At 55.9% G+C, this 24,394-nt stretch overlaps 1 protein-coding gene across 2 annotated transcripts in view; it reads right to left on the bottom strand.

Annotated features, from left to right (window-relative positions):
• The window catches only part of SNX29 (sorting nexin 29), a 473,054-nt gene that overhangs the window by 22,830 nt on the left and 425,830 nt on the right, over window positions 1–24,394 (bottom strand). For both annotated transcript variants that reach the window (XM_062180202.1, XM_062180203.1), the window contains one exon: window positions 3,515–3,654. In XM_062180202.1, the coding sequence (XP_062036186.1) occupies window positions 3,515–3,654 (140 nt within the window). The remainder of the gene's footprint in view (window positions 1–3,514; window positions 3,655–24,394) is intronic.

Raw genomic sequence — 24,394 nt, 5'->3', positions numbered from 1 at the left:
CCCCCTCTGCTTCACACACATCCGGACACGGTGATCAACGCTCACCCACAGACCATCCCGTCTCATACCCCAGCATCAAGAGGTCAGTACCCCTATGCCCGCCGCACGTGTGGGGAGTACCAGGGCTCAGATTCGCTGGATCTGCCCGAGGCCGCTGGCCTCCTTAGCAGCAGAACCGGGGGCTGTCGCTCACTCCAAAATCTCCCGGCCTTCCACGGGCGGCGGGGGCCTCACACCCGTCTGCCTTCAAGGGCGAGGCAGCTGAGGCAGATCGGGGAAGCAGGCCAAGGGGGACGCAAGAGGGAGTCGCTGGGGCGCATGTATCCTGCACGTCTTATTTTAAAACACTGTCCCCGCTGCCGGTCTGCCAGCGGGCCCTGGCAAACTGGATGATGCCGAGGACTCAGGAGCCTAGAAGGTTCTGGCCAGTCCACAAGAGTTAGGAGAGCTAAATGCTCCTTAGGAGGAGCCATGTGACAAGGTCTGAACCTGGGCTCAAGCAACCCCGGGCAGTGCGGGGCAGGGTGCTCCCTCCCTGGGCTAAGCTTACCCTGCTTCAGCTGAGACCCCGGGCAGTGCGGGGCAGGGCGCTTCTCCCTGGGCTAAGCTTACCCTGCTTCAGCTGAGTCCGTCTAACGTCGGGAGTCAATGTGGCAGCAGATGGAGTGGGGGAGCCTGGGGAACGTGGACCACGTTTTCTGCTGAGAAGCCAGTTGGGAATGTGTGCCATGCCCTACATTCTTCTGCTTCCTCTCCCTCTAACTTCCCCTCCCCCTCAAGGAGCAGCGGAACACGATGTCTGTCCCAGGGAGGAAGTACTCTGCAGGAAGCCGTTTTAATAACGTGTTCAACGAGAGCACAGTGCGCCAAGGCGGCCCTCACCGACGTGCACGCTGGTGCCGCAGAGTGAGGCCTTCGGCCTCTGAGACTCCCCTGGGGCTCCGGACCCCCTGCAGGGTGCCACCTCTCTGCACCCCTGCAAACAACAGGGGGATACAAACAACAGGGGGCTCCCAAAAGACAAAGGAGCTGGGGGTGGCCATTCACTGGCTCCCTGTTTCGTGGGGTGGGCTTCTGTCCCCACCTGGGCCACACCGATACACAGAATCCAAAATGGGAAAGACACATCCCACTTCCTGTCCTGCTTTCTATCTCAGAGCTATGACTGGCACTGGCAAGGTGGGCAGCGGGAGGCCGAGAGACTGGGAGAAAAAACTTAAACCTGCTGGCTCTTCAGCTCAGATCTGTGCAGACAGCAGATCCCTTAGAAGTCGTGGTACCCCATGCGGAAAACACTGAAAGGAAGGCTGACAACCAAAATGGAACAAAGCGGAAAAGTGTGTGCAAAGGCAGGTCCTGTCTCGCTGGACTCCCGGGTGCACAAGGGCAAAGGTTTATTTTTGAGGTGAAACCTGAGCAAATTCTACCCACTAGCTTTTATCTGCCCTGCCCACCTTGCTACACCCCAGACAGCAATAGGGCCACCTGGTCCACTGCAGTGTAATAAGCAACTGGCTGAAGAAATGGACGGACAGGAGTGCAGGATGCAAGCCAAACTCGTCATGGAAAACTCGGGGTGTCCTGACACCCTGTGAGCAGTGGGTAAGAACCAGGACCCCCCACCCCGGTGTCTACCAGGCCAGCAGGTCCTGCGAGGGATGCCCTGAGTTTGAGAAACCCATCAAGGAGCCAGGATATAGCCTCCCAGCAGGGGAGGCTGGCATAGGGTCCAGGTGGCGACACAGCTGGGGACTCAGTGGGCACAGGGCACCACTGCTGGACTCCAGCTAAGTGTAACGGAGTGGAAGAACAGGGGTTGGGGGTGGGGGGCGGGGATGACCAACTCTTGACTCTGTGAAAGCAAGCTTGGCATTGGGTTTTTTAATTTGATTTTTTTGGTGTTTGTTTGGATGATATAAACCATTTAATCTAAGAAAAACAAACAAACAAACAACAAACATCAGTGTCGAAGCCACTCAGGCTCAGACTCAATCCTCAGGCTGGAGACTTGCCGCCTACACCCCAAGCAAGGCAGTAGCCCAGGCCCCTCATGCGCTGGCCGTGTAACCTTGAGCCACGCGTGGACAGTAGCCCAGGCCCCCCGTGCACTGGCTGGGTAACCCTGAGCCACGCGTGGACAGTAGCCCAGGCCCCCCGTGCGCTGGCCAGGTAACCCTGAGCCATGTGTGGACAGTAGCCCAGGCCCCCGTGCGCTGGCCGGGTAACCCTGAGCCACGCGTGGACAGTAGCCCAGGCCCCCGAGTGCTGGCCAGGTAACCCTCATCCTGCATTCCTCATCCACATGACGGGGAGGTGGGATTGTCTCCTGTGAGCGAGTCCACAGATGCTCAGTGACTAAATGGATTTAGGGTCCTCACTCAGCATTTCAAAGAAGCAAGCAAATGCTGTCAAGATCTGCGGCTCAGGGGTTTATTTTCTTAGTTAAGAGGTTCAAACCAAACCAAACCAAACCAAGCAAAGCAGAGCTCTCTCAGGCTGGGCTCTGCAGACCTGCGGTCCCGCTGTTCTCCGTGGGTGCACACCCAGGAGCTCTCACTGCGGGCTCAGCTGCGGGGCAAAGCTTGGCTGGCACCTGCCTCCCACACCCCCGGGGAAACAGCTGGCACGTCCCAGGGGCGCTCCCCTCTCGCTCAGAAAAGCAAGCAGGAGAGGGATGCACTGGGGCAGAAGCTGTCTTGTTTCAACGGAGGGCCAGACCCTCGTGCAGCCAAGACTGCCGGTGTCAACGTGGTGTCACCTGCCATCACCTCCTCAAGTTCTGTGTTCCAAAGCCCACAAAGTGGGCCTGATGCTCTCAGTGTCAACCCAGTGCCAAAGCCACCTGTCCTGGTCCCGACTCACAGCAGCCCTTCGACAGACCCGCCACGACACGCCCGAGGCTCATGTTAACACGCCGCTCCCACCACGGGACCCACTGGCATCTGGTCAACACCTGGCCAGAGTTGCCAGGACTGACCACACGGGGCAGGAGGGCTGCTGGCATGCTGTGAGGGGCAGGGCCTCTCCTTCCCCCTCCTCCTCACTGCTCAGTTCAAGTTCAATCAGGGGATTTAGCCAGATTTGAAGAGAGATAAGCTTCCTTTTCAAGTTTTCTAAGAGCTAAGTGGGCAAGGGGTTTAAGTGGCATGTTAAGTCTGTTCTCGTTTACCTCATCCCCACACAGAATCCTCTGCAGTCCACACGGGGGTCTGTGGGGCGTGGCCTCCGGTTTCCAACCCAAGGTGGAGAAACACTGACGCGGACGTGTCAGTGCCGGCCCCTCTCAGCCACACAGAAACTGACCCTGGCCTCTGATGAGCACGCACGGCAGTCTGAAGCCAGACCCCGAATTTACACTCAGCTGCGGACCTTGGAGGACCCCAAAGCACGGCCGGCCCTCCCTTTCAGCACCTCCAGTGTGTGGGGCACACGGAGGCCAGCCGGCTCCGCTCCCTGACCTCCGGAGAGAGGACGCCAGGAGCCGGCAGCGGAGGCCCCCGTGATGGGTACTCACACGAAGAAGGGCATGAGCTGGATCAGCGTCTCCTTCTTGGGGCTGGCAGCAAACTCGGGGACCGCCTGGATGACTTTGTTCATGACGCTGCGCAGGTAACTCTGCAGCTGTTTTCTTCGTTCCTCCACGAACTTGGCATCCTGGACAAACACACGAAGTACGCGTGTCAGGGAAGGCTTGCTCTGCCTCTTCAGAGCCCAGCACGGAGAAGACGCAGACCACCCACCCTGACGTGCAGCTGGCCGGGGCGATCCCACGTGCAAACGGCCATCTCCAGGGCTGCGCGCTACCACGCCTAGTGACACCGAGGGTGCGTCCGACGCTGCTGGGGGAAAGCAGGTCCACAGGTGCCAAACAGGGGGTGGGGGCCCAGGAACGGGACAATGGGTGTACACGGTCACTGCTGTGCCTGCGTGGAGCTCCCCAGCCAGTGAAGGAGAACCCAGTGACCACACCACTGAATGGACACGAATCACACCGAAATACCACCCTCTAGGGCACTGCTTAGCTTTGCCCTCACAGGAACTTCTGAAATAACAATTAGAAAGATTTTACCAATAAGCAAGTGTTTTCCACCCTCTCTGGCAAACCTAGAGTGGGGGTGGGCGTGGCTCAGGGCCCCACCAGCTGGAGGGCGGGTCTAGGTCCCTGCCACTTGCTACTCAGTGGCTCTGTGTTCCACAAGCCCCACCCCACATCCACCCAGCTCCTGATGGCAGGGCCACCTGCACGGTCGCTGAGGCTCTGCCCTGGGACGGGAGGGCGGATGTATAGCCCATATGGACGTTTCCACAGCCTGGGGATGGGGGAGCCACATCTGTGCAGTGCCTGGCCCCACAGATTCTGCAGAGGATCCCATTTGTGAGGCTCTGTCCTGGGGCGGGGGTGGGAGCTGGGGGCTCGCTGACAGCACAAACCCGGGGCAGCCTGTGTGCAGGCCTGGTGAGCACATGAAGGGCACAGGCAGGAGGAGCGGGGTCACTTCCATCTCGCAAGGGTCACATGGAGCAGACAAGAAGGCAGCCGAGGGCAGGGCTGGGCGACCGCCTCCTCCACGCCCCTGTGCAGGCGTGGGGCTGGCCGGAGCCCGGGGCTCTGGAACTGTCCATGACACGAGGCCAGGGCTCAGATGGCACCTAGCGTGGGGCCTGCTCCCCGATAGAGGGGTCCCACCACGTCCAGCCGAGGCCCTGGCACAGAGGGAAGCTTCCTTCTTTGGTGACACGCCAAGCCAGGGCAGGCAGAATTGGCTGATGTAATCACAGGGCCTGGAAAAATCCACACCCCCAGACAAAAGGAATCAAGTTTCAGAAAAAAAAAAAAAAAGTACCCCATATTAGAAACCTTCCCAGGGGCCAGCGCTGTGGCGTAGTGGGTTAAGCTGACATCTGCAACACTGGCATCCCATATCAAAGTGCCCTATCCACTCCCAGCCGCTCTGCCTCCCATGTAGTTTTCTACCAACACCCCTGGGAGAGCAGCAGAAGATGACCCAAGGACTTGGGCGCTTCCCATCCATGTGGGAGACTGGATAGTCTCTGGCTCCTGGCTCTGTCCTGGCCTAGACCTGGCTAATGTAGTTACCTGGGGAGTGAACCAGCAGATGGAAGTGTGCTCTCTCTCCCCCTTCCTCTGTCCCCCTCAACCCACCCTCAGTTTGTCGCTCTGCCTTCCAAACAAATAAATCCTAAGACAAGACGAGACTTCTCCAGGCAGTACTTGGAATACACTTATCAGGAGGAGTTACTGTTTATCTGTTGTCTTGGATTTTCACTGGCAAGCCTCTGAGAACCAGGTGGGAGGAAGAGCCATGGGGCCTCTATTGCCAGCAGGGCCCTTGGGGCCACTCCGAAGTCACAGCAAGGTCTTCTTACCCAGCCACTCTACAGCCTGGTCGGTGGCAGACAGCTCTGCCGGCTCCCCCACAAGCCACTCCCAGGCACCCACAAACCACAGGTGACCCATAGGTATGTTCCACATGGCCTGAGGAAAGCCATTGCAACCTTGCGTGTCTGCTTCAAACCTGGATTCCTGGCTTCCCCTTCAAAACAAGCAGTCTTGCTGGTGGGCAGGGCTGAGCAGGGAGGGCCTCCACAGGTGCAGGCACAGCACCGCCCCTGACCCAGCCCACTCCCCACAGGCCTGGAGTCTGCAGCCCCTCATCTATACCACAGCCACAGCCTGTGGCTGGCCCAGGCCCGGCAAATCCACCCGAAAGGCCACACCGCGTCCAGTTCACATGGCAGGATGACCTTGCTGAAGCCGGGGGCCAAACCACTTGGGGCTGGAGTTTCTCATCTGTGAACCGGGGATAACAGAGTGCCCACCTCACCGTGGCAACCTCTGCCAGGCTCTGCGACAGGCCCCGACGGCCACAGATAACTGGCTGGGGACAGGTGCTCAGGGGGCTGGCAGGGAGGCGTGACTGGCTCACAGGAGGAGAGCACGCGTTCCTCTGAGCAGAGGCTGCTCTAGCGGAGTCTAACGGAGGACAGGCGTGTCCACTGGGGTCCTGGTGGGTGCCCCCAGGTGAGGGGATGGCTAATGCCAAAAAGAAACCTGCAGGCAGAGGGGGCCCGGCTTGCCGGGCAGCAAAGCGAAGTCCCACGTGGCTGGGCTTAGTGGCTCGAGTGTGGCTCAGCAGGAGCTCGGCCGCGTACAGCAGCTAGTGGGAGGTGGGAGGCAGGAGGTCCGTGACCCGACACACATTCAGAAGGACAGGGGAGTGGGACGTTGGCAGCCACAGGCATTTTCTGCTCAGAATTCTTCAGAGTTCCCCCTGTCCTCTGTCCACCTGCCACGGACCCTGCGTTTCTTCTCCCATCCTGCACTGCTCTCTGCTCTCTGCTGTCTGCCTGGGCTGCTCCCTTTGCCCACTCGCGCCCACTCGTGCCCCTGTTCACTGACTGCTTCCTGGGGGGGGGAGGTCCTCATTCCTTCTCTGAGCACCTCCTGCTTCCCACGGAAACGGAAATCCCACGGAGGCTGGGGCTTTGTCTGGCTCATCCCTGGATCAGCAGAGCCTGCCTTGGGGCCGGGGGATGAGGACGGGCTGCATAAAATAAATGTTTGTGGAAAGAACAAACACACACGGGGGCGGGCTGAGGGGCGGCGAGGCAGGCGGCCAGGGAGAACAGTCTGGAAGCTGCTGCCAACATCCAGACAAGGGAGAACAACGGCTCCAGCCGGGCCTGTGGGCTGGGAGAACCAGGCTACCCTGTGTGCAAGGGGCTGGAGGGCAAAGCCCAGATCAGGAGTGAACTGGCCCTGCACCGGCCCCATCCTGCGGGGCTCCCTGGCGACCAGCGCCCGTCAGCGAGGGCTTGGGAGCCGGAGGCATTTGTGAGTGTCCCAGTTGGGCTCCTGGGGCGGCAGCCAGAACGCAGATTAGAAGTGATGGGGCTGGACGGAAGCCCAGCCTGCAGAATGTGCCAGACTCCTCTGGTGGCCGCTTAATGAGTCCTCGCCGCCCGTGGCCCTGCTGTCATTGCACGCGGCATTCCTATTGTAATACCATTGTCAATTACGGTTTAGAACTATTAATAGTGAGCACTGGGAGTCAGGCCTTGCTTCAAAAAAGAACACTCAGGACTATTTTAATGGGGCTGTTTCTTCCCTTCCAGAAAAGGTTAATTTTATTTTGAGCCTCAAGAAGATAAAGATACCATCAAATTAAGAACAGCTATTTTTAAAATGACAGAACGTTGTGAACAAGACAACGAGGTAGCGCTCCTGAAAGAAACGCTTGGGCCGCACCCTGCACCCTCCTGACACGTGACTGCCTGGGCCCTTCCGGGCAGGTGCGCCTTCTCCATGCTGCCCCATGTGCCGACGGGACGCTTGCCACAGAGATCTGCGCTGGGGACACGGGGGCGTCTGACCTGTGTGTGGTGCGATCATCAATGGCAGTAGCAGCCGTAGCACTGAGGAAGGCGCCAGGTGCACCTGCCCGACGTGCGTCCTCGTGCCTCGCTCTCCACAGCCCCCCGAGGAGGGAGGTCATTGCAGGGGGACATCACCGAGGCTGAGAGGAGCGCCGGGCACCCAGACACACCGCCTCGGGGTGGGCCCTGGAAGTCTAAATCCTGAGCCCTGACCCGTTCCCCACGGAGACACAGGGAGGGATAGGAGTCTCAGGGCAGGGTACAGCCTGGAGATGCAAACATTGCAGCCGGGGGACCTCAGGCTTCAGAGAGAGGAGGGCGAAGGGCTGGGGGGCTGAGGGTGGAGAGCTGGCAGGCCGCGTCACAGGGTCTGAACTCCATCTGGGAGGCAGGTATTTTAAGCAAGAGAGCAACCATCAGCCTTTTCTTCTGTGGGACTGAAAATCACGCCCAATGCTTCATTTTCAAAATCTACTCCATGTTGATCCTGGAAGGCTGGGAGTCAGCTTTTCCTCTTTCAAGTGTCAACCAGCCTAGGGGTGTGGAGTTCCCACCGCCCTGAGGCCCGGGAATGGGCCCCCACCCCCAGCAACCCCACGTGGCTCTGTGCACTTAGCTTTCTTACAAGCGCAGGGCCTGGGCTCCCGACCCTGCAGCCTGGGCTGTTTCTAGGGAGACGGTTATACAACTGCTCGCTGGCAGACCAGGGAGGGAAGCGCCTGCCAGCGCCACTGTGAAAACCCTCAAAGAGGGCATTGGAGGGCCCTGCAGAGCTGGGCGTGCGGACACGCCTTTGCTTGTTGAACCGGCTCTTTCTCCCCCAGATGGTCACTGGCTGGAGCGCTCAGATGTACACGAGAGAGGCAGGGCGAGGGCTGTGCTGAGCCAACTGGCCGGGCTGGGCAGGGTAGGCGGGGTGAATCAGAGGCATGGGTGAGAGACTCCCCTACCGTAGGCCCTAGGACACCCACTGCCTTAGAGGCCACGATCACGGCCCCTCCAGTGAGCACAACAGCAGCTCAGTCCCACACCAGCAGCTCAGCTCCCCGACCAGTTATGAGAGAGTGTTTGGTCATGGACGGGGAAGGAAAGAGAAAGGCAAGACAGAGGCCAAGTCCTACACAAGCCACATCCCACTCCCTCCACCCCTTGCCCCATTCCTTTCTGAATGTGGGAGAGGCCACTGGCCATCATCCAGTTACCCCCTAAGCAAACCCTGCTGGGCACACCCTCCGTGCCAGGCTAGATTGGAGGGGACACTGGGTCTATCATTCACTCAGCACAGTAGACAGCACAGCGGAGACATGCACGCGGCCACCTGATCTGTCTCAGGGTTATGGAAAGGAGGTGCGAGAGAAGTGAACCAACAGCTACCCTCACAGAGGCCAGGCTGGAAGCCTTTCACTCTTCCATGGAGGTTTGCAGGAAGCTCACGTGCCAGGCACATGCAGGGGACCACGAGTCACAGAGCCAGCCTGTGGGACAGGCACAAAGATGGGTGCCAAAACTGTGCCGTGAAAATGGGGAGAGCAGCGCTCCCCTCCGGCCGGGCAGTGTGGACGAGCACCAGGCACGGAGAAGGCGTTTCTGACCTGGGTCTGCAGGGAGGGGGGCAGGATGTCCACGGACGGCGATGGCAGAAGTACCTGAGCAAAGCCAGGGAGGAAGGAGTGATGCCAGCCAGGGGCCGAGGGAGTCGGTCAGTGACGGCTGTGAGCACAGGCACCAGGTACGCCCCAGGGCAAGCAGGGCAGCCAGACCGCCCGATGTCCTGCCATAATGCCTCCCACAAGCACCACCTGCAACTCTTGTGAGAAGACAGGGGTGGCAGGAGTAGCCCTGCCCAAATCCCAGGCCCTTCTAGGACGGTGCAAGCAGTGACTGCAACAGACGCTTGAGGGTCCCCACGTGGACGGCATCCACGAAGCGATCATTTCCTGCAGAGACCTTCAGGGCTCCCTGTGCCTTCTGGATCCAGCTCCAGCTCCCTGGCGCAGCACAGGGTCCTTCCTCACTCAGCCCCTAGCTGCCCTCCAGGAGTCTCCTCTCTCCCAGGCCAGGCCCCGTTCACAACCCCCCAAGGAGATGTCCTGACCCCCAAACTCAAGCTTCAGTGTCCAAGAACTGCTCCCCTCGGCCCCGAGGGGAGGCTGGCTGGTCGCTGCCCCATGGAGCCCAGCCCATCTGCGACTGTTCACATATGGGCAGCTCTCCCCCGTGCAGGGTGAGTTCCTCCAAGGCCTTACTCACTGTGGCGTCCATCTGTAGTAGCCAGAACAGGGCTGGGTGCTCGGCAAACACCCCCAAGTCAGTGGGACCCAAGTTCCTTTTAAGTGACCAGACCATTTCCCTGCCCAGGAGCCTCCACTGGGCTCCCAGCTCCCAACAGGAGACCAGCGCCACCCAGGATCTCACCTATCCAGTCCTCTCTGACCCCACATCCCCCTACTCTTTGTCCTTGAGCTGTCCACGCCTCGTGAACGTGCACACTTCCGTCTCTGGCCCTTCGTTCCTGCTGTGTTGCTGTGTGAACGCTCCCGTCCAGAACAGCTGCAGGGCTCATGTCTCTGTTCGAGCGTCCCTTCTCTGAGGGGGACTTCCTGTCTGAAAGAGCACAGCCATCGCTCCCTATCTGTTTATTTTTCTGCACAGCATTGACAGTACCTGGTAGCCAACAGGTGTAGTAAGTATTTACAAACGAACTCTACTGTTTTAGCGGCACATCAGGACCCCTGCCCTGCTCCCATTTGACAGACATACAAACTGAGACACAGAGGAGCTAAAGAATTTGCCAGTGAATGACAGGTCTCACTTTGCCCCCTAGAGGCCACACTTACTACTCGGCTGGACTTCTAAAACCTTTTGGAAATTAAGTGTGTTCTTCAGGAAGTAAGAGTCACACAGCTCTGGTCTGGATTACGGTGAGAATCCCTTCACACTGAAGGGCAGGTTCCTGACGTTCTGGGTGTGAGAGAGACCCTGAGGGAAGTGCATAGGAAGGTATGTGGCCAAGTGCCAACTGCACACACCTAATACTTGTCCTGGAAGGTGTCCCTGGAGGCCGATGGTTGGCCTACCAGCAAAGACTCTGCTAGGGACACAGACACCTGGCAGCAGAGTGTCTGGGTTTGAATTTCAGTTCTGTCCCACATTCCAGCTTCCTACTAATGCAGACCCTGGGAGGCAGCAGGTGACGGCTCAAATACTCCACAGATCTGGTTGGTTCTTAGAGGAGACTCCTCCCATCCTGGTGCCTGCCCCGTCCCTCCCATGGATGGGGCTGGCATGCTCTAAAGGGGGGCAGAGGGCAGATCCTATGTGCTGCGAGCATGGAAAATCAGGAGGCCAGTGAGCAGCTGCAAGAAGAGGCCAGCTCCTTCACTGTCTGCCCAGAAGGCGCCCCAGCTCCTTCAATGTTCGCCCAGAACGCATCCCAGCTCCGTCCGCTCAGTCTACGGCCGCCCGGGGTGTGGTGCGGCTGAGGACACACAGGTCAGCAAGCAGGGGACCTGGAACCTGGCCTCACACTGACCCCTACTCCACACATGTCCTTGGGAAAGTCAGGTCCCCTCTGGCTTGAGCTCCCTCACCTGGAAAGGGAGCAGGCACGCCAAACTACCTCTCAGCTCCCTTCCCGCACAGACTCCTTGGGCCATAATCCCTTTCATCCAAGGTTGCAGACTTACCAAAGAACAAAGAGAATTCTCTAAGCACTGATGTCATTCTTGTCACGTTATAGCAAGGAAACATAAACCAAGGCCCCCCATGGATGCGACTTAGCAAGTCTCCTAAGGAAGAACGCACAGTAGCCTGCTGTCACCAAGCCCAGTTCTACGGAGACCTAAGGGATCTGGGTCGCAGCGGGGCTCCCGGGGTGCTGACCTCTGAGGCAGGAGGCTCTGGGGGGGGGGGGGGATTGACAAGCTTGTCAATCACTCCACCAGGGTATCCGACCTATCGACCCTGCACTGCCCTGGGACCACGCCCCCGCGCCCAGGAGCCCCTCCCAGAGCTGCCTGTCCTAGGTCTCTTCCCCTTCACTTGAACCCCATCCTCGCCTCCCCGTCTGTGGTGACGTCAGAAGCTGGTGCTGCTGGCTGTGAACAGGAAAAGCACCAAGCCCAGGGAGGGGGGTGAGGGAACAAACCACAACCTTAGCGGTGGCTCACTGTGCGGCCCCCGCGGGATGGGGCGGCCCTGAGCTCAGTCCTTGCAGGGCCCAGGGAGAAGCCGCTACGACTGGTGCTGAGAGGCTCCTTGTGTCATGTTCCACACCCAAAGTCAACAGGAAGCAGGGTGCTGAGGTCTGCACCCCGGTGTCTGGCTGCAGAGCCCCTGCTCCTAATCTTAACCTGGCCATGTTTTCAACAGTATCTACTTCAAGGAGAAAGAAACCTATGTTATTTATTTTTTATTTACTTGAAAAGCAGAGAGAGAGACAGAGACAGAGACAGAGAGCGCAGGCATGAGAGCATGATGTCTTTCATTCAGTGGTACATTCCTCAAATGCCAGGCTGGAGCCAGAAGCCCAGAACTCAGTCCAGGACTGTAACATGGGTGGTAGGGACCCAGGTACCTGAGCCATCATCCGTTGCCTCCCCAGAAGTGCATTAACCGGAAGTTGGATCAGAAGCCTGGGTGGGCTCACTCCCAGGCACTCCGGTACGGGCTGCAGGTGCCCTAAGTACTGGCTTAACCCGCAGCACCACCACACCTGCACCCCCATCAACTCCTAAAGACAGTGAGCTATGCACATCATGTCATCCACTAACCACTGAGCAGCCACAGGTGTCCCACACTCTGGGCTTGGGGTGGGCACCAAGGATCTAAAACAGGATCCAGAATTCAGATCCTGGACTTCTGGACCCAACTCCCATCCCGTCTTTCACTACACTAACTTGCTGTCCCCTGTTTTGTGCAGGATGCTGTGTTGGGAGAAGGTAAAGAAAATGAGGGAATGCCGCCTCCCCGCTGGGAAACACAATCTGCCAAGAAAGGAGAGGCCTTGCACCACACGCATACAGAGCAGCAGCGTAGCAGCAGCCAGAGAGGGCTTGGGAAGGGCTCTGTGGCAGAGTCGTGTGCACCTGTCACCTCCGATCCCCAAGGCAGCTTCACCTGGTAGGTTCTAGGATCACCCCCATCTCAGGGAGGAGGACTCAGAGGTGCGGGGAGGTGGGGAAACTCCTGAAGGCAGCTCATCTCACTCCATCGGCAGCACAAGCTCACGCCCACTATGGTACTGGCAAGGAGGCCAGAGGGGCCCCTTGTCTGCTCCCAACCCTGTCCGTCTACTGAGAGACACATGACTACCTGTGACTAGGTGGGCAGTCCTGAGGCTGGGTTCTGGTGGCCGCTGGGTGGAGTGTGCCTGTGACGGGCAGGGGCGGTCAGACTCACAAGGACATCATAGACCCAAAGGTCCTCTCCACGCTTCCCTCCTGGACAAGGCCACGGGGCTCAGCCCTAGCACCATGGCCACGCTTGCTCTGTTCATCTCAAGCTGTTCTCCCTAGGAAGCTGTGGGAGAGCCCCAGACTGCAGGCAGGGTCACGTCACTTACAAGACGTTCCTCTACAGTGGGCTGATGGCACGTCACAGCCCTGCCCAGGAAGGAGCTTGGAGAACACAGAACAGCAGCCCCGTGGACTCACTGCCTCGTGCCAACTGTTGGAACAATCTGAGCTCCCCATCTGCAGCCATGAGGAACCCACATCGAACCCTGAACGTACACACAGCAAGAGGACACGCCCACTTCCAGAAAAGGCCAGGACACGGGTGCTGACATCGCCTCCCACACGCATCTCTTCACATGAGGACGCCACCCTCGCTGCGAGCTGACTGCGTGCACCACGAGAAGCGTCTGCCTGCAGTCTCTCCAGAGCCCCGCCCAGCTTCGTGAGGCACCGACAGCCCACGTCTCAGATGAAGGCCCTGAGGCCCACGACAGGGAGTGCCTTCTGCAGGCGACCCAGCTGGGAGTCACAGCCAGCCCGGAGCTTACACCCAGGATGATGGTGTGCCTCTTAGGGCCAAGCCAGGGCTCTGCCAGAAACAGATAGAGGAAGCAGCACAGCCCACAGCTCACACAGTTCTGCAAAGGTCCCTCCCAGCACAGCGATGGTGAGTATTTGTGGTTGGACAAACTCTTTATGCCCACGGGGAGGCCGTCTGGGGGAGGCTACATTGACGAGGCTTCCCAGTGGCCTCCATCGCTGAAGACTGGCTGGATCTGGGGCCTGTCTCCCCGTGGGCAGAGCCAGTCACGTGGTCTCCTCTAGCTTCCCTGGTGCCCAGCACAGGCCCGACCCTCGGCGGGATAGGACCAGCGAAGCTTACGTGCAGCTGAACACTGTTTTCCTGTTACCAACGTTGCAGCCCGGGGACGCTGGGAGCTGGACAGCAGGGGGGACGGAGAGGCGGGCAGAGGCTGCTGCGTGTATTTAATGGGACGAACTCAGAGAGCATAAAAGATGCTGTCCACGCACAAATACATCTGGCAGATTCCAGGGGCCCGTGTGCACAGGGGCAGCCGCGGCTTGATTCCCAGCGTCTGCGCCTTTGGGCCACAGTGGGGTCACCACTGCCAGACTGCTGAGGTTTACCTGGGAGTCTCGGATTTCAAAGGGTTGAGAAATAACTTTTACAATGACCAAGACCACGTGGATCAAACAAAGCACCAGGTGCAGGCCACACATCGCCACGATGTCAGGCCTGTCTTCCAATCAAACGTTCCTCAGTTTATAACACTTTGAACAAATTCACAGCAGCCAGGACTGGCGGGGGAAGGAATGGAGCATGTTGCTCCACCCTGTGGGGCCGCGGCCTCCTGGCCTCTGTGCCAGAGACATGAGAACGTCAGTCTCAGGGGATCGCTGTGTGATCTCAGGAGATGAAGCTTTGTAAAGCAGGAACGGGTCATGCCCAGCACAGAGCAGACACACAACGCACGGCAAAGTTCCTTCTGGGAAGCCAGCATAGCCAGCTGCAAGCCACTCTACCATCCCACGGCACCCCTTTGTTTACATAGGGGAAGGTTTGTTTTTGTTTTTGTTTGTTTTTCATTTATTTGAGAGGTAGAGTTACAAAGAGAGACAGAGAGAAAGGTCTTCCATCGACTGGTTCACTCCCCAGGTGGCTGCAACAGCTGGAACTGAGCCTATCCAAAGCCAGGAGCTTCTTCAGGTCTCCCTCACTGGTGCTGGGGCCCAAGCACTTGGGTCATCTACTGGTTTCCCAGGCCCTATGCAGAGAGCTGGAATGGGAAAGGAGAAGCCAGGACACAAACCGGTACCTATATGGGATGCCGGAGCTGCAGGCAGAGGCTCAGCCTACTGTGCCACAGCGCTGGCCCTTAGAGGGCGTTTTACAAAAGTCAACCCACTTAGGAAACCTTGGGCCTCTGCCATGTGCTGGTGCCACACTGGGTGCAGGAGATATGGGAAGGCAGAGGACAGAAGCCCTACTTTCAGGACGTCTGGTTTTCAGGGAGCATTTTGAAGTTCTACTTGGAAATGTTATTCACCCTGGAGCAAGTCTCTGGATTTCCCCATAAGAAGGAGAACAAAAAAATTATAAAAATCATAGTCAAGGAGCCATTCCGACCACGGCCGAGACGCGTCCCCACTTGGGGTCTTCAGTCAAACAAGAGCCATTCCGACCACGGCCGAGACGCGTCCCCACTTGGGGTCTTCAGTCAAACAAGAGCCATTCCGACCGCGGCCAAGACGTGTCCCCACTTGGGGTCTTTACTCAAACAAGGAGCCATTCCGACCACGGCCGAGACGCGTCCCCACTTGGGGTCTTCAGTCAAACAAGAGCCATTCCGACCACGGCCGAGATGCGTCCCCACGTGGGGTCTTCAGTCAAACAAGGGGCCATTCTGACCGCGGCCGAGACGCGTCCCCACTTGGGGTCTTCAGTCAAACAAGAGCCACTCCGACCACGGCCGAGACGCGTCCCCACGTGGGGTCTTCAGTCAAACAAGAGCCATTCTGACCACGGCCGAGACGCGTCCCCACTTGGGGTCTTTACTCAAACAAGGAGCCATTCTGACCACGGCCGAGACGCGTCCCCACTTGGGGTCTTCAGTCAAACAAGAGCCATTCCGACCACGGCCGAGACGCGTCCCCACGTGGGGTCTTCAGTCAAACAAGGAGCCATTCCGACACGGCCGAGACGCGTCCCCACGTGGGGTCTTCAGTCAAACAAGGGGCCATTCCGACCACGGCCGAGACGCGTCCCCACTTGGGGTCTTCAGTCAAACAAGAGCCATTCCGACCACGGCCGAGACGCGTCCCCACTTGGGGTCTTCAGTCAAACAAGGAGCCATTCCGACCACGGCCGAGACGCGGCCCCACTTGCAGTCTTAGCCTCTGTGTCTGTGAGGAGTGGGAGCTGCTGTCGTCACTCATGCGACTGGCAGGACGTGTCAGGCCCTGTGCTCGGGTGAATGGGACGACAGGACAGGAAGCGTCCAGCCACTCCACTCCCCAGTGGCCTCTGGGGTGACAGAGGTGGTACGAGCTAGTAAAGCTTCAACTGTAAGAATCTGTGCTCAGCTCCGCTGCTCACCATTCGGCCCCTCCACGCCTGAGTTAGGAGAACCCTAATAATCCTTCCAAAGGCCCCCGTTTCCTGTCCCTGTCACTGGGTTTGAAAGACTGTCCACCCCAGCTGCAGGGACTCGCACAGGAGTCAGCACCAGCTATCACGGCGTCCCATGGTGAGTGGCTTAAGAACAAAGGGTAGAAACTGTACCCCAAGGAACTGTAAGACATTGTTTAAACAAACTAAAGACAACCTAAATAAAGAAGGAAAACACCCTTCCCCAGGATGGGAGGGCAGTATTTTTAAAATGGTAATACTCAAATTAGTTGTCACAGTCAACGAAAGCCCTTATCAACATCCCAGTTACCTTCTCTGCAAAATTCATAAGCTGATCCTAAAATTCACACAGAATGTTAAGAGACCCAGAGTAGCCAAAATAACTTGAAAAGGAAAGTTGGAGGACTCCCATTTCCCAATTCCAACGCCTACCACAAAACCACAGGAATCCAGGCAGTAGGGAAGTGGCATACATATAAATATTTAGATCAATGAAATACACTCCCACATATGGCCAACTGATTTCCACAAGGACGCCAAGACAATGCGACAGGGGAACAAACGGTCTCTTCACCATGTGGTGCTGGACCAGGTACCCACCTGCAAAATAACAAAGCTTGGATCTCTGCCTTCCACTGGGCACAAAAATTACCTCCAAGTGAACCACAGAACTAAAAGTAAGAGCCAAAACTATGTAACTGCTAGAACACAGGAGCACACCCTCATGACCCTGGGTTAGGCAAAAGGCTTCTTAGATAGGAGAGCTAGAAACACTAGCAGCCAGGGAGATAAAACACATTGGAATTCACTTAAGTTATAAATCTTCCATTTTGCAAAGGACAAAATCAATGTGTTTACATCAAGTGGCTGTTCACAAGCCACTCATCTGTTATTTTGTTACAGTTGCCTGAATGGACTAAGGCACTCCTAAACTCAGCAATTCCACTCCTAGATAGAGTTAAGGAACAACAATAAGGTCTGGCGTCGTGGCACAGCAGGTTGAACTGCCACCTGTGACATTGGCATCCCATATGAGCACGGCAACTCCACGTTTGATTCAGCTCCCTCCTAATGACCCTGTGAAGGCAGCCAAGAGATGGCCCAAGTACTTGGGCCCCTGCCACCCAGGGGGAGATTTGGACGGAGCTCCATCTCCTAGCTTCAGCATCAGTCATCACACCAACTTGGGGAGTGAATCAGTAGCAGCAAGATCCCTCTACCACCCCCTGTCTCTCCCTTCCTCCTTTAACTCTGCCTTTCAAATAAATAAAATAGGGGCTGGCACTATGGCATAGTGGGTTAAGCTGCCACCAAATGCGTGCCAGTTTGTGACCCAACTGCCCCACTTCTGCTATGGCCTGGGAAAGCATCAGAGGATGGCCCAAGTCCTTGGGCCCCTGCACCTCCATGGGAGACCTGAAAGAAGATCCCGGTGCCTGGCTTCAGATCAGCCCAGCTCCAGCCACTGCAGCCAGTTGGGGAGTGAACCAGCGGATGGAAGACCTCTCTCTTTCTCTCTCTCTCTCTCTGCCTCCCCTTCTCTCTCTGTGTAACTCCTTCAAATAAAGAAATAAATCTTTAAAAAGATAAATAAATAAATCTTTTTTAAAAAAGGAAAACACTCTTGCATCTAAAATGGTTCACAGCATGATTATTCATAAAAGCCAACAAGCTGGAACGACTCCAATGTTACCAACAGATGAATGGTAAACAAAACGTGACCGATGCATATGCTGGAGTACCAGACAACAAAGAGGAACAAGGTACTGACACGTGACACACACAGATGAACCCTGGGAGCACGACCCTTATGTCCTGCATGTGAGGCCGTTGACCGGACATGATCAGAATGGACCTATCTACAGACACAGCAAGTTCATCAGTGGTTGCCTGGGGCTGGAGGCTGGGGAGAAACAAAGGCAGGCAGGGGGCTTACTGCTCATAGGCATGGGGTTTCTCTGGAGTGATGAAGAGTCCCAAGTTCACTGCAGTGATGGGTGCACAACTTTGCACATATGCCAAACACCACTGACTTTTAGGCTGTAAAGGGGTGAACAACCTGGTACATGAACTATGTCTCGAGTCTAAAACCAGAATGAGGTTCTGATATGTGCTATTACATGAATGAACCTTGAAAATCATCACACCAGGAAGCCAGTCAGAACCACACGTGCCATGATTTCACTTCTATGAAATGGTCGGCAGAAATGCATCCACGGAGACAGAAAGTGGGTGAGTGGGTGCCGGCTGAGGCTTGGTGGGAGATGACTGGGTGCCTGTGAAATGGTTTAGGATTTCTTTTTGGAGAGACAGAAATGTTCTAAATTTGACGGTGGTGGGGGCTTCACAATTCTGTGAATATACTAAGAGGCACTGAACTGTACACTTTACATGGTTAAATGGCATGAAATGTGAATGACCTCAACAGAGGTGCATAACAAAACACAACAAACCGGAAAAGGACGGGTATGGGACCCAGGCACAGCGATGGGTTCTAATCTCAGGACTTGTGCTGGAGACTCTTTCTGCTGGAAGTCAGCACAGAGGCGAGGGAGGGAGGGAGGGTGGCAGGGAAAGAGGAGGGCCAGTCAGGTTCCCAGGCGACGGCAGGAGTTCTGGAGCAGCTCTTCCAGAAGCTCCACCACCCCAGCTCTCTGAAGTCACAGATGCCCCATGCCTCGTGGGAGCTACCTCTTCCTGGGCATTCTCCAGTCCCATTCAGGTCACAGAGCCCCCGCCTGCCCTCCAACACTCAGCTCTCTCAAGGCACAGGCTCATCTAAGAAGCCCCTCCCGCCCACTCAGCAGCAGCCTCCCATCAGCCCAGGGCCTCCGTGCAGCCGAAGCTGGCTGGGCTACACCTGGCCACACCTGGAGCAGAGCTCTGAATTTCAGCAGCTTAAAAATAAACACAAGCTGCAGTATTTTCAACACGTTCTTCCCACCCTATTAATTATGTATCTCGCACCTGCTTTGCAGAAAGGAACTTAGTGGGGAAGGAACAGAGAGAAGAGACTGGAAAGAGCCAAGAGGCTCAAAGCAGCTGCAGTGGGGGATGGTGCTCATCGAGGTGGGGAGTGGCGCAGTGTAGGAGCCAGGATGACCCCGAGCTCAGTGGCAGAGTGAGGGTAGAGCAGACGCCTCTGCAGGCTGGTGAGGTCCATCAGCCCGGGTTCAGAACTGTGCTTATCAACGTGCTCTATCTAAACACAGCTATCCCAGCTGTGATGGAGCAATACAAGTGCTGCTTTGCTGATGTATTAAATAACAAGATCTAGTGGCAGGTCTCATCACTACAGTAATTTCAGAGCAGCAAAGAGCCTTAATGCTATCTGGAGACATCTACAGCAACCATAATGCGACACGAAAATGTACGAGATTGATTTCTAGTGGTGACAAAGCTGCAGGTAACCCTCTGACTATTAGGGCTTGATGCCTCAATGCATGTTCGAAGTTCATATTTCAGGTAAAAATGACAACTTAAGTGTTAAACTGATCATATACATAGAATTAAGTGTTAAAATGATCATACAAATAGGATCAAGTGTCTGGTAATAATAATAGATAGAATTAAAAAGGAGAGGATGTTCCAATATGAGAAGCAGTCCACACAGCAGACTCACAGAATGACGATCACTTTAAGTAGCACTCTGACCTCAGAATCAGCCCTTAAGACTTCTTGGACTGGCTGAAAAGCCCATGAGAGCATTTCAGGCATGGAAAGCCAAGACACTGTGGCAAAAAATGTTCTACATGAAGGATCTCTGTGAGTGAGACCCCAGTGGAAAGAAGGGGCCATCAAAGAAGGAGGTACTTTTCTCTGAAGGGAGGAGAGAACTTCCACTTTGCTTAGGGCCTGTCTAATTACTAAAGGAGTTTGTGGATTCAAAAGGCTTCCATAGCCTAAGCAGCTCATGTCAAGAGCCTCAGGTTGTCATTGACATGATACATAAGAGTGTTAATTGTTAAATTAACAACAGGAGTCACTGCGCACTAACTTCCCATGTAGGACCTCTGTCCTTAATGAGTTGTACTATGAGAGTTAACTGTAAAACTTTTTCTCAACAGTGTCTGTGTGTGTGTGTACATGTGCAGATTGTAGAAATCTTTACTTAGTAAAGAGTTGGTCTTCTGTGTACAAAGTTAATTGAAAATGAATCTTAATGGAGAATGGGACTGAGAAGGGGAGAGGGAGGAGGAGGAGTGGTGGGAGTATGGGTGGGAGGACAGGTACGGTGGGAAGAATCACTATATTCCTAAAGCTGTACTTATGAAATCTGTATTCATTAAATAAAAGGCTTCTTTGGGGGAAAAAAAGAAGGTGATGAAAGTAACAGCACCCTCTTATTCACTGATCACCTGATGTTTTATCCTCACACCTCAGAATAAGAACTCCAGGGCTAGAAAATTAGGCTGAGCCTAAGCAGACCCTTTCTGAGCCTTGGTTTCCCCATCTGTAAAATGGGACCCTGTCCATTGTGGCAGGGGGCGGGGGTGGGGAGCAGGGGGTGACATTAAGAGTGTTATGTGGCCAAAAGATCCAGTAAGTCCCAAATGCCATCTCTTCCTAGAAGCCATGATGGTCACAGGATTCTGAGCACTCCCTGTGGCCAGGCCTGCTCTGAGTCCACGCCCTGCATGAGCTCACCTGATCCTCACAGTGTCCTCCTAATGGAGATGCCACTGTCTCTACATTTGTGACAACAAAGCACAGCAAGGGGACGCCCTGGTCTACACTGTCAGGATCCAAACTCAGATACACAGCTTCCAGAGCCCATGCCCTCCCCCCACCAACTCCCCCTCGCACCCCCAGAACTCCAGGGGAGGTAAATGCCCAAGCTGAAGCAGGCTTTATTCTGGGCGGCAGCCTTGGGTCTATGCACACATAAGTACAAGGCACGTCATCCCCCCAGTCAGAGGCAGTCTTGAGTCTGGACATACAGCCATCTCCAAGGTTTCACTGGGAACTAGAATCTTCCATTTCACCAGCAGGAAATTCTGACTCAGAGAAAGAGCATCTGGACTCAGTACAGAGTATTGAAATGCACAGGCCTGCATTCGCTCTGTTGCTGGCTCTGCCTGGAACATGCATCTTGCGATCTATGACACACCCTGCATATCAGCTTAAAGGTCCCTGCCTGGGCCTCTGAATCGAGTCCTCTTGAGTGTAGCCCCTGCACTGTTCCTACCCAACAGCTTGGCACTGTGTAGAAACATCTAAGGGTTAATTTAATGTCTGTCCCTACTGAACTGGACATCCTTGAAGCCAGAGACCAAGTTTGTCTTCTCACTACCATCTGAAACACACCTGCTGAATGAACAGGAGTGAACAGCACTCGGTGAGGTACTGAGCCCTTCCCATATCTGGGCAGTCCTCATTCCAGCCTGGGAGGGTGTGACAGGACACCTTACAGCCTGCTGTGCCAACTTAGCACACAATGACTCTGCCAACTGACAGCTGTGGTCCAGAGCCTGACACTCTGACAGCTAGGCAGCAGTCACCCTTGCTGGAGGGGAATAAGGTGATCTGGGCAGGAAGGAGACAGGGAGGGGCCCTGCTGGAAGGATCCCATGAAATAATGACAACAATGACACAGACCAGTGCTTCTCAACCTTCTGTGTGTGCCCTGCGCCCAGGAGGCTCTGACTCAGTAGGCCTGGGCAGGGTCTGAGATTCTGCATGCCTGCCAATCTCTCACACAGCCCACACCAAATGGCAAGCTCTTTAAAGAGAACAGATCTGAGACAGAGTTTCAAAGTCATCCTTGGAGGTCCTGTTTAATACCCTTCATTTCAAGCCACACCATAGCTGGACAGCCTAGCTCCAACTCACGAAAACATTGGCCATCCCAGCACAAGATTAGCACATGAGTGGGGTGGGGTTCTAAAGGAGAAGTGGACAGACATCACAAGTGCTGTCCTGGCTCTCTGAACATGGACCCTTTGGTATAAACTTGAGCTTTTCTTGGGCCTGCAGACCAACAAGGTGGGCATTATCCAAGGGCTTTTCAAAAAACAAGTGGAAGGTTGCAGTCCTGGAGCTTGTAATTACTAGGTCCTGGGTATGGCCTGACCGTCTGAATCTGTTCAAACCTCAGTGGTTCAGACACAGTTGGAGTGGGAAACTATCAGAGGAGTGGCAGCTACGCTGGCACTGTCCGTGGTGCTGACCAGCGGCTTTCGCTGTGGCCTAAGCACAGACTAGGGGCAGTTCCCAGCAAAGCAGTGACTGACAGAATCTGAGAAATCTGGGATCTGGAAAAGATGCAGCCATGTCTTGCCCTGCCCGGGTGCCGGCATTGTTGGCACACCCATCAGCTACCTGGAACACAGCACCAAAATCTAACCCACCGGAAAAGGGAAGATGGTTATGTTCCATCACTTCCAAAATCGATGCACTGGAGGCATCCGCAAACTCCCACAGCAGTGGGGAGAGGCAAGATCCACAGCTCTGCATCCCACGTGAGCACCAACAGCGTGGCTGAGGGAGAGGCCTTGCGCTGCTTCTTCTGCCTGCATGATGACCACGTAGAACTTGGGTCTGTGCTTTCTGTGGGATCTCCCAGTAAAGGCGGGATGAGTGGGCAGAGGCCAGGGGAGGAGATAAAAGGCAGAAACCAGAATTAAGCAGAAGGCCAGGTCTGTTGGCCTGGTTCATCTTTCCAGCTGCCTGTCCCAACTAACAATACACCTGCTGCCCAGCACCCTCAGCCACATCTCCTACCAAGGAGGAGAAGGTCAAGCCCAGCTGAGAGGTCACTGCTCGTTTCTGAAAATCCGACCACCTCTACTTTTACCTTTGTCTTTAAGTGGAGCTAAAGACCTCTGGTTTGCAATGGTGCAGAAATCTTTGTAAATCTGTAAGTCAAAGAAATTCTGTGCGGTATGGTTTGCAACTTAACATTTCCCATGACTCGAGTGACCTTTCCGGGGACAGCTCTGGAGCTAAACCTCTCGTACATATTTTACGTTATTTGGAGATGGCAAAGAGATCACCTGCGTGTTTACATGTATGTTATCTGCCCTCTGTGCCCGCCCCTCTGTGCACGAGTTCCTTATCTGTTCAGTTCACTCCTGCACCCTCAGCGGCTGGCACAAAGCAGGTGCTCCAGACAGCACTGCTGAGGGGCTCACTGCTTGGCGCAGTGCACTCCTGCACCGTTGCACAGGTGGCGAGGCACCCTCCACGCTGCTGCCCTAGCAGGCGTCATCTTTATCTCCACGGCCACAGAACTGCATGTCTCTGCATTCCTGCTGGCCTCCTTCTCAGTGACCTGAGGTCAGAGAGCCTGGAGAATGCAGGCAGGAGCAGGTCCAGGCTGTGGAGCAAGCCCTCGGTCTGGGTCCTGCCACTACCAAGAACAGGGCTTAACCCCAGCACAGCTGGGGCCCTCCCTGCACAGTTGAGGGGCTGGAGCACTTCCCATCAAGAACCCCACACACATCGGGGTCTAGTGCGTCCTCACGCTCCGCACCGTTACTCACGCTTCCCCGGGCTGGAACACACCTCTCTCCCTTGCCGACTGAACTCTTCAAAGCTCCAATGAAACAATCGGCCCCTCCAAGCTGAGCAATGCCGCAGCCATCAGGGGTCAGGAAGTGAGAGAGGCAGGGCAGGCGGGTGAGCCTGGGAGCACAGGTCCCGGTCAAGGGCCCAGAGTCCATCAGCACAGGTGCACTGTGGCCACCGGGGAGGCGAGGTAAAGAGGAAGAGCAGCCCCACCTGCTGGGCAGGCTGAGCCCTCCAAGCTGCAACCTGATTTCACCCGGGTCTTGCTCACCACCTTCAAACACAAACCACGTCTCAGGCACCACGTGGCCTGTGTGCCACCCACGGACGAGTGCACTGGGACACTGTCCACAGCACAATAACACAGCCCCGATGCTGAACAGTAGGTACAGTCACCTGTGTAGGCGTCTAGGCTCTCTGCTCCCCTGGAGTCCATGCCCCACACCTGCTATTGCCCCTCTCAGTCCTGCAGGGCTGGGCGTTCACTCAAGGTTGCTCGGACACCAGCCCCCAACACGGCAGACACCCTCTCGTGGGCCTTCCTGTGGCACTGTCCTCCACGCGTGGTGACATCTCCAAAGCACAAATGAGCAAGGAAGCAGCCAAGCTATGCTAAAAGGGGGACACAGAAGAGCCTACCACGGCACATAGCAGCAGGGGATAGCTTAGCTCACGTCTCCCCAACTTGGCTGGGAAAGGGAACCCTGAAACCAGACACAGAATGGTGGTGGGGGAAGACTGGCATGTTCAGAGGGACCTGTAAGTGCAAAGGTCCTGAGGCAAGACAGGGCTTCGAGGGCTCAAGCTTTAGGAGGGAGACAGGCAGTCACAGGAGGTGAGGCAGGGAGGATAATCCCTGGGCCACCAGGACACCGGGAAG

Source organism: Lepus europaeus, chromosome 21, assembly GCF_033115175.1.
Source record: "Lepus europaeus isolate LE1 chromosome 21, mLepTim1.pri, whole genome shotgun sequence".
Taxonomy (NCBI): domain Eukaryota; kingdom Metazoa; phylum Chordata; class Mammalia; order Lagomorpha; family Leporidae; genus Lepus; species Lepus europaeus.
Note: the sequence above shows the minus strand (reverse complement) of the source record. Positions and strands in the feature narration are given on the sequence as shown.